Raw genomic sequence first — 12,828 nt, 5'->3', positions numbered from 1 at the left:
CAAGGAAGCATAGTTCAGAAATGAACTGAATGCAGCCTGGATTGGAGAGACCCAGGTGGCTTTTATGGAGCTCAGTTCTTAGTTCTGCCAGTTGCCTGGGAAGATGGTTTAGTAATGTTTGTCATGTACTTGGCCCACGAAGTTTACCCTAATATCCAAGACAAAACTTGGACAAGTAGATATAATGGATTCAGTCTGCATGGCACTGGTTGCCAATAATTTTTATGTGCCACATGAGGAGGGCAATGTCATACCCTCTCTTTTTTGTCTCATAGCTGCTGTTTGCTGTGTATTACAAGGTACATGTTTAGCACTGCATATATTAATGTGGCATTTGTATTAGTAAGGTGCTGTTGAGTTTCTGAAGTCCTCTGAAGGCACTAACCTCTGCTGAATATTTTACTTTATGTACCTATTATTTCAGGCAGTATTAGGACAATTCAGCAAAAAAGTTCTCAGTTTCATGCAGAAATAATGATTTATTGGCCTGACTTCATGAATTTGTTTGTTATTTGAGGCACAGTGGGCTGTAACCCACCAGGAAGTCTACAGGTTACCTGTAAATATTTTTAAAAGGACAGATGCATAAATATAATAAATATGTGAACATTAGCCAGTTCATCTTGTCATTAGATTGAATGCAGTAGCTGGACTCTATACAGGAACAGTAATGAGAGGATTCATTTCTTTGGCTTAAGTTGGTATTTGGCTCCCTCTTAAAAATCGGTCATGCAAACACATTTTGGATGTTATGCTGCTAAGCTTTGAAAGTCTGTGGACATTTTAGTTGCCACCCTACACTGAAGTAAGTGGCTTGCAGCTTTGTTTACATAGACATTTGGCTATCATGTCTGTATTTTTGATTGTGTGATATGACCATGTTCCTATACATGATATATATTATTTTGAGAATCTTCACAGCATTTTAGACAGACATCTCCCATTAGAGAAACTTAGTCATGTGGATTTTCAATACATTGTACTTAAACATATCAACATGTCTGGTTGCAATGTGAAGCAATTCCAATTTTACACTGTTGTTTCTGATGATAATATGTACTTCTGTTTCTGCTGTACATAAACATCTAGTTGGTTCACCATTTGATGTACATAAGAAAAACCCATTGGTGTTGGTATGAATTTGTGAGGAAGGTCAAAAAGGTTGAATGACTTTGTGTTTACAGAATATCTTAACTGCTTTGCTTCTGGATATTTTGTAAATACCATAGTATTCCACATGTGCTTTTCAATATATTACTCATTCCAGAAGTGTTTCGTATTAGTGATTTCATATTAGACCGTAGGAATGGCCTAATATCTATACTTTTATCATCAACTGGAATTCAGTTCACTTAAAAAATCTGAGCGTTCACACAACTTCATTGCAGGAGACTTAATTCTTCATCCTTTGCTTCCCCCCCCCGCCTTTAAATCTCTTTCTTTCTTAAAAAGTCCCACTAGAAACATTAAGGATTGAAATATTAATGTTGGTTTTAATTTTCTCATAGGATGTCCTAAAATACAGAAGGCTCAACATTAAGGTCTAAGCTGTTTTTAACTTATGTTGCTGCGTCTGGTCAGCTGTAGATACTCGTACGTATTGAAATTCCTTTCTCTTCTCAAACAGGTGTAAGTATTGAGGAGGTTATGCTGAAGGATCTCAAGGAGATTTCAGATGGAGAAATCAAGGTAGCAATTAGTACTGTGTACATGACACTGGAGGTAAGAGGAAACCTAAACAACGTAGTTGGTAAACAGCCCTATTGCATATAGAGATGGTTCTTTAACAAAGATTTTGAGCCAGTTGTTTTCTCAAGATTATATACGAGCAGAATTTTCAGTGATTTAATTAACTCTGAGAGAAGCAGTAACTGTTTGTAGTCTGACTTAGATTATTATGCATCTGATTATTCCTTCCTGTTAGTCTGCACCATAGTGTGTTAAAATGATGGCATCAGCAAATTGCAGCCTTTGGGTGGGTTGACGCTGTGAGCTTTCTGTCTAGTTACTAACTGGGACTTTGTCCTACCTTTCACTTACAGTATGGCATACAATTTATAAAGCCACATTAGTGCACTCAGCTTTTTGAGAGGAGGGGATATTCTTTTATGCCTTCCATAAACCTATCTTGCAACTGTGTAATGAAGCGTGTCCATTGCCACCTTGTTTCTACCACCATTTTCATTTAGGCAAAAGGACCTCGACAGGACTGAAGTTCCTAGAATTTTGATCTTTTGGATCAAAACCATAGATTTGTCTTTATGAGTGTCCCTGAGACAGCCTGAAAGTGGCTGCTTGGATTTTCTTTCTTGACCAGTCCCAAACATTTTGTAATCGCTTAGGGAAAACTCTTGCGTAGTATGTTTTCTATCATTATTTCAAGATGATTTGTGTTATGGGTGTCAGTAGCTATTTACCTTGACCTGAAGTAGATATGAATGTTACTGGCTATTATGTAAAAATATTAATTAAAAAATATTAATATTCAGATCACTGAACAAGTGTGACATGGCAGTATTACTTCTGATGGAAGTTTGCGTACTGATATATTGATTAATAATAAAACTAACTAGATTGAAGAAAATATCGACAACAAAGAGACACTTTTACATAGTATATATCTGCAATTTACAATCTCACCATTTGCCTGAAGGTTACCCATACAAAAGTATTTGACACGCAAAAGAAGTTGTCATCTTCTACTTTTGCATTTTACTTTAATCAAAACTTTATTTTACCTCAAGTGGTACTAAAAAAAATCACTTGAATAGTTCTTCCCTGTGTATATCTCATGAGATTTCTTACAACATGTCTTTTGTGATGCATTTTACAAAAAATAAGGTGCTTCTTGGTTGAAGAAGTTTGTGGTGCAATCCAGCTAATAATTATCCACAGATTTCTGCTTGCATACTAAGATATACAAAGCAAATTGGGTAGCAAAGCTTCAAGAAATGAAGCAGAATCTGTTAGTTTCTCAGTGTCAAGCAATCTTTACCAGCCACCAAACTTGCACTACTTTATGAACCATGATTTTGCTCCTGAAAATTATGCCAAGGTTGGGAGGAAAGGGGATGGGGAAAGAGTATTGTAAGATAAATCCCCAAAAGAAGGAATGGGATTTTTAAAAATTCTTAATAAAATCTTCCTCTTCTTTTGTTTTAAGTCTTTCTCTTTTATTCTGTCAGTTTCAGTGAATGGTGGACACACAGGGCTAGTAATTAGGAGCTAGCTTTAACATTAGATTTTCTTTTTATTTATTTTCCTTTTAATCTTGTTTAATAGACTATGTAGAATGCCGGCCTTGCACTCCACAGATCTAAGCTCCAGCTAAATGTGGCTCAACTCATCTTTACTGCTCTACATACTCAATCATCACCAAAAACTTGTCTTCCTTTTGGTCGCAACTTACAAATTGAGTTTGGCAACAGTAGGTTTTCATTGTCCTAAAAGCAGGCAAATTTTCAAACTTTTTTCAGTGATTGTGTAACATCTGATGCTGACATACTTTGTTCAAGGAGTGTCAAGACCTGGTGGTCAAGCAATAAATGTTTCATAATTGTTTTTCTTAGGACATATCTCGTGGCCATCATGGAAGAAAACAGAGATTCAGTTGCATGTAAAAAGAAGAAACTGATCAGTGTTTTACTGATGTTAGGTGTTTTTTTCTCCCAATCTGTTAAGTAATTTTATGACTAGCATTTTTGATGGTAGTTTTCTGGAAGTTAAAAGTATCTCTCTTCACTTTTTGCTCTCTGTTGTTCTGCTGTGAATAGTTTGCTTCAGAAAAGGCTAATTTTTCAGCTGTGTAACTGCTTTTTTTCCAGTTATAATGTTTTCAAAGTCACACTTTGTACTAAAAGGACTCTTAATTTCACAGTTGGGATGGAGATCCATTTTGCGTTTACTGCATTACTGCCCTTTGTTCAAACATTTTCTGAACTCCCTGATTTGCAGTGCTTGACCAGCACAAGGCCTTTTTTACTTGCTCTTATTAGAGCCAGGGATGATACGGTCTGTACGATGGTAAAGGAGATGGCTTGTAAAACCATTCTGCACTAGTTACTTCACCCAGTATCAGAAACATGATACATATAAGGGAATTATAGACAAAACTGTCCAGACTTGTCTGTATATTCAGTTTAGAATTCTGTTATGAGCACAGGATACACAAACTTTAATGGATTCGCGATGTTCTCAGCAATAATAATGGTAATTTGTTATTCATCCTCAAAGTGCTTTACAGACATTACCTGATTAAACATTAAGGGAACATGAAGAACAGGCTTGGCTTTGCTGCAGGTGTTGAATCTCTAATGTGTTTGCTTCTTCAGAAATCTCACAAGGTCAATTTTTTTTTTTTTTTTTTTAATCAACAGGTATGCAAAAGTATCTTTCATTAAAGTGCTTTCCATAGGCTTGATTATTTGCTTTGGTTCAGTGGTCTACCATGTAGGTGATAATGCTAATAATAAAGGTGATAATTATACGATTATAGTTGGGTAGAGTAAGCTGTTCACAAGCATGCATCCACTGCTGCGTTGGATGTGTGTCATGAAGAGTGAAAAGTGTTGCAGCTCAACACTCAAGCTCTGATTTCAGTCAGTTTCACAATAGTAAAGACAGAGATCAGCAAGTCTGATATTCTAACAAATGTCACACCTCAGTAGCACATACTCAAATGATTCTAAGCTTTCCTTATTTCTGTTTTTATGGCAAGTCTTACAGATCTTTACTGAAAGTAGATTCTGAAAAAATTCTCTGTTCTTGAGAGGGTGGATGCTTTTTTTAGCAAAGTCTTGACCTGGAGCTAAGTTCCTTTTCCTTCTCTACTGCTGATTTCCTATGTTAAATAAATAAATTGTTTCCTCAGTTTCCCCTCTGTAAATAAGGATATTAATCTTTTATTTCATAAATGTGCTGTGAATTTAAATTAATTGAAGCTTGTGTTAGATATGTTGCTATAAACCCTATTTTTATTAGTATTGATACAGATTTCCTCGTATCTGTGGCAATGCTTTCTGAGTTCTATACTTTATAAGGAAGGAAATGATGGTAACTAATAAGTCATCATTTGTAAGTTAATACTCATAATTACTTCTAGTACTATTGGACAGCAGTACTCAGACGTGTAGGACACATGCAGGTACACTCCTTCTCTCTAGTTTCTCATGAAGAAAGACATGAATGCAAAAATAGTAGCGCAGTTGATCTCAGTGCTTTATTTGTATGTACATACTGATATCAATCAACAGTGTGTGACTTACATCCATTGTCTGTTGGCTTACTAGTTGTCAACCGACTGCTTTTTAAGTGTCTTGATAAAAGTGAATCTTTCAGATACTAAAGGAATAGACAGTGTTGTCATCAGTGATAAAGGCAGGGAAGGCATTTCGTGTGGATGTGTTTAGGTTTCTATAAGAGTCTATATGCAGCTTTGCATTTCTTGAGGTAACTACCTTTGGATCTGGGCTTCCTGGATTTAGGTGGCATTAAAGCTGTAAGTTGAAATCAGACCTGTGTCTCCAGTGACTGGCTGCCAGAACGTATGCTACTTGGATTTCACATGCATAGCAGCATTTTTTCAAGAGAGTGACAAAAGAAAAGTGACAGTGCCCAGATCATAGTTATTTTTGTTGCTTTTGCCAGAAAGTTTCCCCAAGTCATAATAATGATTACTCCTAGGATATTGTAGCAAAATTCAGTGCATGTGTTACAGTTAATTTCTGTTACATTATGTTATACCCTGAGAGTATGTTTTGCTTGTTCTCTGCTGGAATTCTCTTGGAAATGAGAAATATCTTCTCAATGTGACTTTCTGTGACAGTCATTTTTTTCCTAAGAAGGGAATACGTCCTTTGTAAACTGAACTTTATTCTCTGCTTTCTTAAGTCTAGTGCACCAGAAGAACAATCCAGGTTTCACGAGTGTTCAATTTAGTTGAAATGGCTCATGATGATGTAGCTTAATAACGTGTTTGTTGGACTAAGTCCTTAATCTTTTGATTCATGAAAATTTATTCCAACTGTTCACAGAACTTAAAGTAACTTAGGAAGATAGAAAATCAAGTTTCTCCAGGGAGAAGCAGGGCAGTCAGTTGAAAACAAGGCAAATAGTCTATGATTGTCTGCTATTGACTATTACAGACAAGGGAATAAGTGCGTTCTGAAGGCTGACTGATCTGTTGGGGTTCTTGTTGATGTTTCTGGCTGTGGTATCTGAATACTTCAGAAAGACAATTTCCAGGTTGTAGAGGTTGTGTCATCTTTTAGTATTGTAAGGTTGGAGCCACCTCTATGGGGGTGCCAGCCAAGAGGTTTAGAGAAAATGGCAGAACCTCACTGAAGGCTGCTGTCACCAGTGGTGTTGCCCCAAGAAAGTGACCTGCAAGTTCACGCTGGCACAGTGAGCTTGACTGTCCTTAGGTAGCATCTAGTAGTCCAAATGAGTTGAGGATGCAACCAAGTTGCAACAGCTTTCCTCTTTGCGGCTCTGTGTCTCAGAGAAACTCACAGCACAGTGGCTGCTCCAGCAATAGTAACTCAGGAAATTTAGAAATGTTTGGGCGCACAGTGGATCTGCTTCCTAATGAATAAATAGTCTGATCTCAGAGAGGCGGTTTAATTTTCAGGCTGTTTTGTAGTACTAGTATGGCATGCAACTATGTTACTAATTTGGACAATTTTAGTTGTGTATTATGAAAAGTGATGCTTTTAATACTTCGTAAAGCACATCAAGGATCTCTGTCTCAGCTGGAGAATGTCAAACAAGTGCTAGACAGACTACTGCAAGCAGATAAGTGAGATTACCACGTTTGTTTGAAGGTTTGAACTTTTGTTGTCTGTAATGATTGGACCATAGTTATGTATTTGGGAACTTTTTTCCTGCAGTATAAATATAAACATATTTTAAATGGCATCAGATTGGTCCATAAATTTGTTTTTAATGCTAAAAACAAAACAGGAAGAAAACCCCAAGTAAACATGTTAACATTTAATCTTCCAGTAATGGAATTGGAAACAAAATTCTCAGCAACTTACAATAGCAATGCTGTTCAGAGATATTTTTCTGATGCCTGTTGTGAGAAGTTAGGGTATGTAAAATAAATGATGTATGGAGCTGTAGGAATGCGACTTTTGCAGACTACCTTATGTCTAAGGAACATTAAACATAGGGTTCTCGTTTAGCAAATAAATAACCATTCATTTCAATGGCTGCATAGTCTGGACTTTTGTGCATATTTTTGCAAAGATGAGAAGAGGCCATTAGGGATTTAATATAAAATAAATCGCCAAGGGGTCTTCTTGTAGTCCTAGTCTTTCTGCCACATGGTGTGTCACTAATGTGCATAAATGGGCTTAAATGAATTTGTTATCTGTATTACATTTGCAGTATGTATATATTTATATATTATTTTTTAATTGTGTTTAAAAATAAAACATTAAATACATCATTTCTGAGAGTTGAAAACATACCATTTGTAAATAAATCAACCTTAATTAAGGTCTTAAAATGTCAGTGTGTGAGATCTGCCTGTGGGAAAATGTATAATATATATAGTACACAAAGACTGAACATACTTTCATTTGCTTTTTCAGAAGTATTAGGAGGATTAAGTCATCACCTTATAGGACTGAGTAATGCAGCCAAACATGCATTAATGTAAACACCGTACTCATGTTTAAACGTCAGACTGCCGTGTTCTGGAGGACAGTAACTGTTCTGTTGATGCCTCAGGTCAGCCGAAGTACCCCAGTTGTAATGAGTACAGTCCCAGGTGTGGAGAGCTGAGGCAGACCTACCTGCTGAATTCTCTGTTGTAGTTAGTTACTCGTCTCTAAAGTTATGAAAAGAAACTGGTAGGGAGAACCTTAGACTGTTTTAAGTGCTTCGTAACTAACTGTGTGGAATCAAATGGCAGCGAAAATGACATTGATTACAGTGATTATCTGGATTGCTTATAGTTTTAAATCAAGACCAGATCCCTTCCAGAAGATGACGTGAGGGTGGTATGAGCTAAAGTTTCCCTACTCTGTGAGATGTTTCTGCATGAAGTCATGTAGGATTTCAGGCAAGGTGTTCATTATGGTCCCTTGCGATGTGAGAAAAATATAAACTTGTAAAACTGGCCAAGACCATTATATTTATCAATCAGTCCAGTTCAGCCTGTGCTTAAACCATTAAATAATGATTTATTCAGCTGTCATTTTTGCAAGTTGTATTTGATTATTTTATTCTATACTGCTGTCATAACTCGTAGTAAACCAGAAGCATCAGAGATTTTGTACTTGCGCTATCTCTTCAAGAATGCATGAGGTACACAGTGATACCAGGTCTGCAATGGAATGTACGTAGGATTTCAGTTTATTTTGGTGTCTGAAGAAATTGGGTAGACTTCATCTGTTATAATTTGTGTGACATCTGGTCTAAATTTGGCCAATGCTATTGTTTATGGTTTTGGCTTTACTGGTTTTGTTCAATCTTGGTTCAAAAGTTAATAAACAAAGTAAAATAACTATGAGAATTATTAAAGGAATAAGCATAGACATTAGATTAATCTATTAACATTACAGTAAAAATGTGCTTGTGTTTACAAGTACATTGTTCAAGAAGATAAACTATTTTCTTTTGTATCATTTATGAAATGTGTTTAAATAAGATAATTTCTTTATGAAATACAGCTGTATAAATTGCACTATCTCTCAGCTAAATAAAATGCTATCATCTACACTATCATTATTGGACTGCATTCCTGACTTCCACAAAGCTGACTAATTTATCATTTGTGTACTCTTCTAGTTCTTGTCAGTAGCGTCTCAGCTCAGCTGCTCATGGGGCATAGACATTGACAGCGGGAGGTGCTGTTTTGAGAAATGTTCAGCATAAAAAGATTTTTTTCTGTGAAATACAATACACTTTTTAAAAATTTCTATGCAAAAATCTAACTTGGACATTTAATATTTTAAGATCTGGCCATAATGCATGAGAATATAGGAACTGATAACAGTTAGGGATAACAGCAATACGAATATTACAGAAAAGTTAAATTTTGTTTTCTGCTATTTAGTTTATGTTTTTTTCTTTGCTATTGTGTGGGAAACAACTTAATTAGAACATTAAACTGCTGATCCAAGGTTACTATATAATTCCAGATATAAGTAAAAGGACTTCTTTTGGGTTTGCTAGTGATAGTGTTGCATTACTACAGAAGACAGCAGTTCTGTCCACAGGAAGCGACAGAGAGAGACAGGGTATTTCTAAGCAAATGTTTGTCTTGGTGACTCCTTTTGTGTTTTTCATTTAGAAACTAAAACAAACCCCCACATTTAAAATCATGCAATATTTGTTTAGAATAGTGGTATTTTGATGCAGAAAACCAACAAAATATGTCTGCTGTGTCTTGAAATATCCATTTTGTTCCATCTGTTTGGCAAAGCGTGTGCCTAAAACACCTTCTGAACTGGAATGTAAGTGGATGCTTAACACTTGTAAACATTACAATAGCCTGTGTTTTTAGCATACACCACTGAATTTTATACCTTCTGCTACATATCAGGAGCCTAGTCCTGAAGCTATTGGTTATTTTAAGATGTAGGAACATTTTGGAATTTTGAATTAGTCAGATCAAGTGCTCTGTAAGATTTTTCAGCATTTATGTTCTCTGGTTAGATGATGACAGGGAAGATCCTTCTTTTGACTCTGTGTAACTGGGTACACTCTCAGGCTTACTTGAAATCAAGTGTTTTGTCTGACTGAAAACTTTAGGGTTTATTTAATTTTGTATACATTTTAAAATACTCCATTTATAATACTGGGATCAAAAAACCCCAAACTGATTCAAGTTGAAACCCTTCAGCCCCTATTTGAATATTCAAATTCAGAGTAGCTAAGAACACCAGCTGTAATTCTACCAAAGAATGCAATTTTTCTTTCTCTCTTTCTAGGAGACAGATAAAGTTTTTCCCAGAAAGATCACCGCTTCTTTATTCAGAATTATTCACAGCTTTTCTGTCTCTCTAACAAAATGTAGTTTTCATCATAAAGCTGCTGCATGAATGTTATTCACCAAAAGATGCCATTTCTTCTGCAACGCCATAGCTAGATTGCTTGTGTAAATTTTATTTTTTATATTTAAGTGAATACAGGTTAAGTCTAACCTGCAGGCTCTTTGACCCTAGAAAACCCGTTGTTCAGAACTCCTGTGTGTATTGCAAGCATTGCAACATCTTACTTTTTGATCCTTTTTTCCTTTTCTGTATAGACTTGATAAAGTATCAAATGAAAATTCCTTCAAGGTAGTTTTGTACTGCTTTGGGGATAGAGACTTACATTATTTTTCTCCATAAGAAATTCTATGTATGAATATATTATTTTTAGTCCTGAAATTGCCCCATTTCTGAAATAATTACAATATCTTTAACCAAAGTTGCTAAGTACATATTGAATTTATTGTTTATGATAAAAAGAGTAGGAAATGTTCAAGGTCTTATGTAGGTTTTTAGCATTTCTTTTTCTCCTATCTGCCTTTTTTTTTTAATTACTTTATCTGAAGAATAATCTCAGTAATTTGAGTTTCATAACTTTCTCCATATTTGTGATTTGTCGTTAATAACAAAAACATGCTTTGACTGAAAACTTATCTATGGAGAGATTTTCCTTTCTTGTGCTAGCGTAATTCTTGTGGTTTTATACAAATCCACAGAGTTCTCATTACTGTTTAGGTAACAAAGGTAGAACAGGACACTTTCTTCAGCTGTGATCGTGTAGGTCTCAGTGCATCAGAATTTCTTATGCATATCAGGCAGCTGTCTTCCAGTACTCTTACAGTCCCCTTTCCTTCTGAACACAAGATAAACACAGCTCTTATGCTGATATAAAACAGGAAAAAGTTTATTGAGTCCACTAAGTTTATGCCAAATGAAAACTATGGCAGCTGATTATTTTATCTTCCCCAAATAAGAAAAATCACAGTATTTGCATTGTAGAGATGGGGAATTCAGGTGTATATACAACCCTTTCACACTTGGGAGAATGTTATTGTCAGTACTGTAAGAAAGAAATAATGAATCTGAATATGCGTTGCTTGGTTCTTTGGCTCAGGTCAAACAGGACTATAAAGTCAGTAGTAAAATCAAAGAGAGAACCTGGCAGAATTATTTGTCTTCATTGCCAGATGCTTTTTCTTATTCCTTTGCAAGAACAACGAAACCAGTTGAAGAAAATCTCTCCTACCCTGGATTCCACCTTTGCCAACAAAAGCTATTAGTTGGTATCTATTTATTGCCAGTTTTAGTTCTCTTTACAGAAGGACAAATGTCACTACTAGATATTCTGTAACCTGACTGCATTTCAGTATTTCTGTCTTGCTGTTGTTCTTGCCTTTTTCTTAGTCACATTTCCAAGGAATTTTCATAAAATATGACTCTCCCTCCCTCCTCCCTCTCCCGGGGGCGGGGGGGGGGGGGGGGAGGAAAAAAAAAAGATGTAGACTTACAGAAACAGAAAGTTAAGAGTAAACAGAGTCCACAGGGAATCTTCTTGCAGTCCAATCTTCTTTTTTTCCCCCACTGCAAGATTGCCAGAGAGATATAGTCAGCAAGCCGTGCCTGGATTCCACACTCAGAATTTGATTTTTTTAGATTTCATGGATGCCAGACATCTGTGTATGCTGCTTCATTCTCTCAGTGTTTGTCACAGACTAGAAAGGAAAAAGGTTGGAATAGATTAATTTTGTACCCGAAATGGGAACTGTTAGGTCAACTCTTTGGTTAGTAGAACACCATAGACTTACACTAGCTGTGGATTGTTTTAGCTGAAGAAGGATTTGGGGATGAGTTTGAATAAATGGCAATTGTACAACCAAGAACTCCTGTAATTGTGTTTTAAAACCAAAAATTTTAACTGAGCACTGAGTTAAGCACTGGTTTTTGTCAGATTTCATCACGTACTGAATAATATTCTACTGAAAATGTATTGTTTTGGTCTAAGAAGTTTGTCATCTCTTCTTCTCTATATAAATAGCATTAGCAGGTTGTTTCTCAGCATTTCCTATTAACCAAGACTTTCTAAATAAAGGGAATAAAGATAATTCAGAAACAAAAAAGTGATTTTCCTTTCACATCTCTCAGTTGAGTATTTGCCATATGGGTTGCTCAGCATCACACTCTCAGCAGGTCTAATTTATGGTAAACACACAGTGAGTGAACAAAAAAAAAAGGCAATGAAAATATTAATATTCTCCCCCCACCCCATTTTCTTAAACTGAACTAAACATATTCAGGTTCAGCCCATATAGTTGTGGCATTTAGTTGACCATGTATGTATTTGCCACTCACTGAAATGCTGCTCTTTTCTTGCCATCAGACTGATTTGCTGGAGGTTGCATGGCAGTGTGTAAATTATACCTTCCCTGCTCCGATCTGGCATGCTGCCAGGCCCCCAGGGCTGTGCTCCCTCCATGAAGGGCAGTTGGTGAAAATATTGCTGCTCTCGCTGTGGCATGGGGCTTTTCAGCTTTTCCCTGGGCCTTCACAGTAGGATCACCAACGGAGTGAATGTGTTGATGCTCTAGTCCACTGCTAGGATCTGGAACAGGCAAAGAAAGAGATATAAAATAAATAATGGTATGGATTTTTCTCGAGACTCACAACCATGGAAATCCACAGCATCAATATTTTGAAAACCTCCCATCTCCCACGAGTTCCTGGGGCTTTCTCTTACTGTTGCATATGTGCTTTCTTTCTCTCTGTGGGTTACCTTCTCCCTCTAGGGACTTTGCTGCCATAACCGTCCTTCCAGGACTCTTTGGAGCTTGGTCAACCCCACTCCTTA

At 36.3% G+C, this 12,828-nt stretch overlaps 1 protein-coding gene across 3 annotated transcripts in view; it reads left to right on the top strand.

Moving 5' to 3' along the window:
• Positions 1-12,828, top strand: part of PRUNE2 (prune homolog 2 with BCH domain) — a 151,721-nt gene that overhangs the window by 46,611 nt on the left and 92,282 nt on the right. For all 3 annotated transcript variants that reach the window (XM_076361606.1, XM_076361605.1, XM_076361604.1), the window contains exon 6: positions 1,628-1,722. In XM_076361606.1, coding sequence (XP_076217721.1) covers positions 1,628-1,722 — 95 coding nt within the window. The remainder of the gene's footprint in view (positions 1-1,627; positions 1,723-12,828) is intronic.

This window comes from Aptenodytes patagonicus, chromosome Z (assembly GCF_965638725.1).
Source record: "Aptenodytes patagonicus chromosome Z, bAptPat1.pri.cur, whole genome shotgun sequence".
NCBI lineage: Eukaryota > Metazoa > Chordata > Aves > Sphenisciformes > Spheniscidae > Aptenodytes > Aptenodytes patagonicus.
The sequence above is the reverse complement of the archived record's forward strand: the minus strand, read 5'-3'. Positions and strand labels throughout refer to the sequence as shown.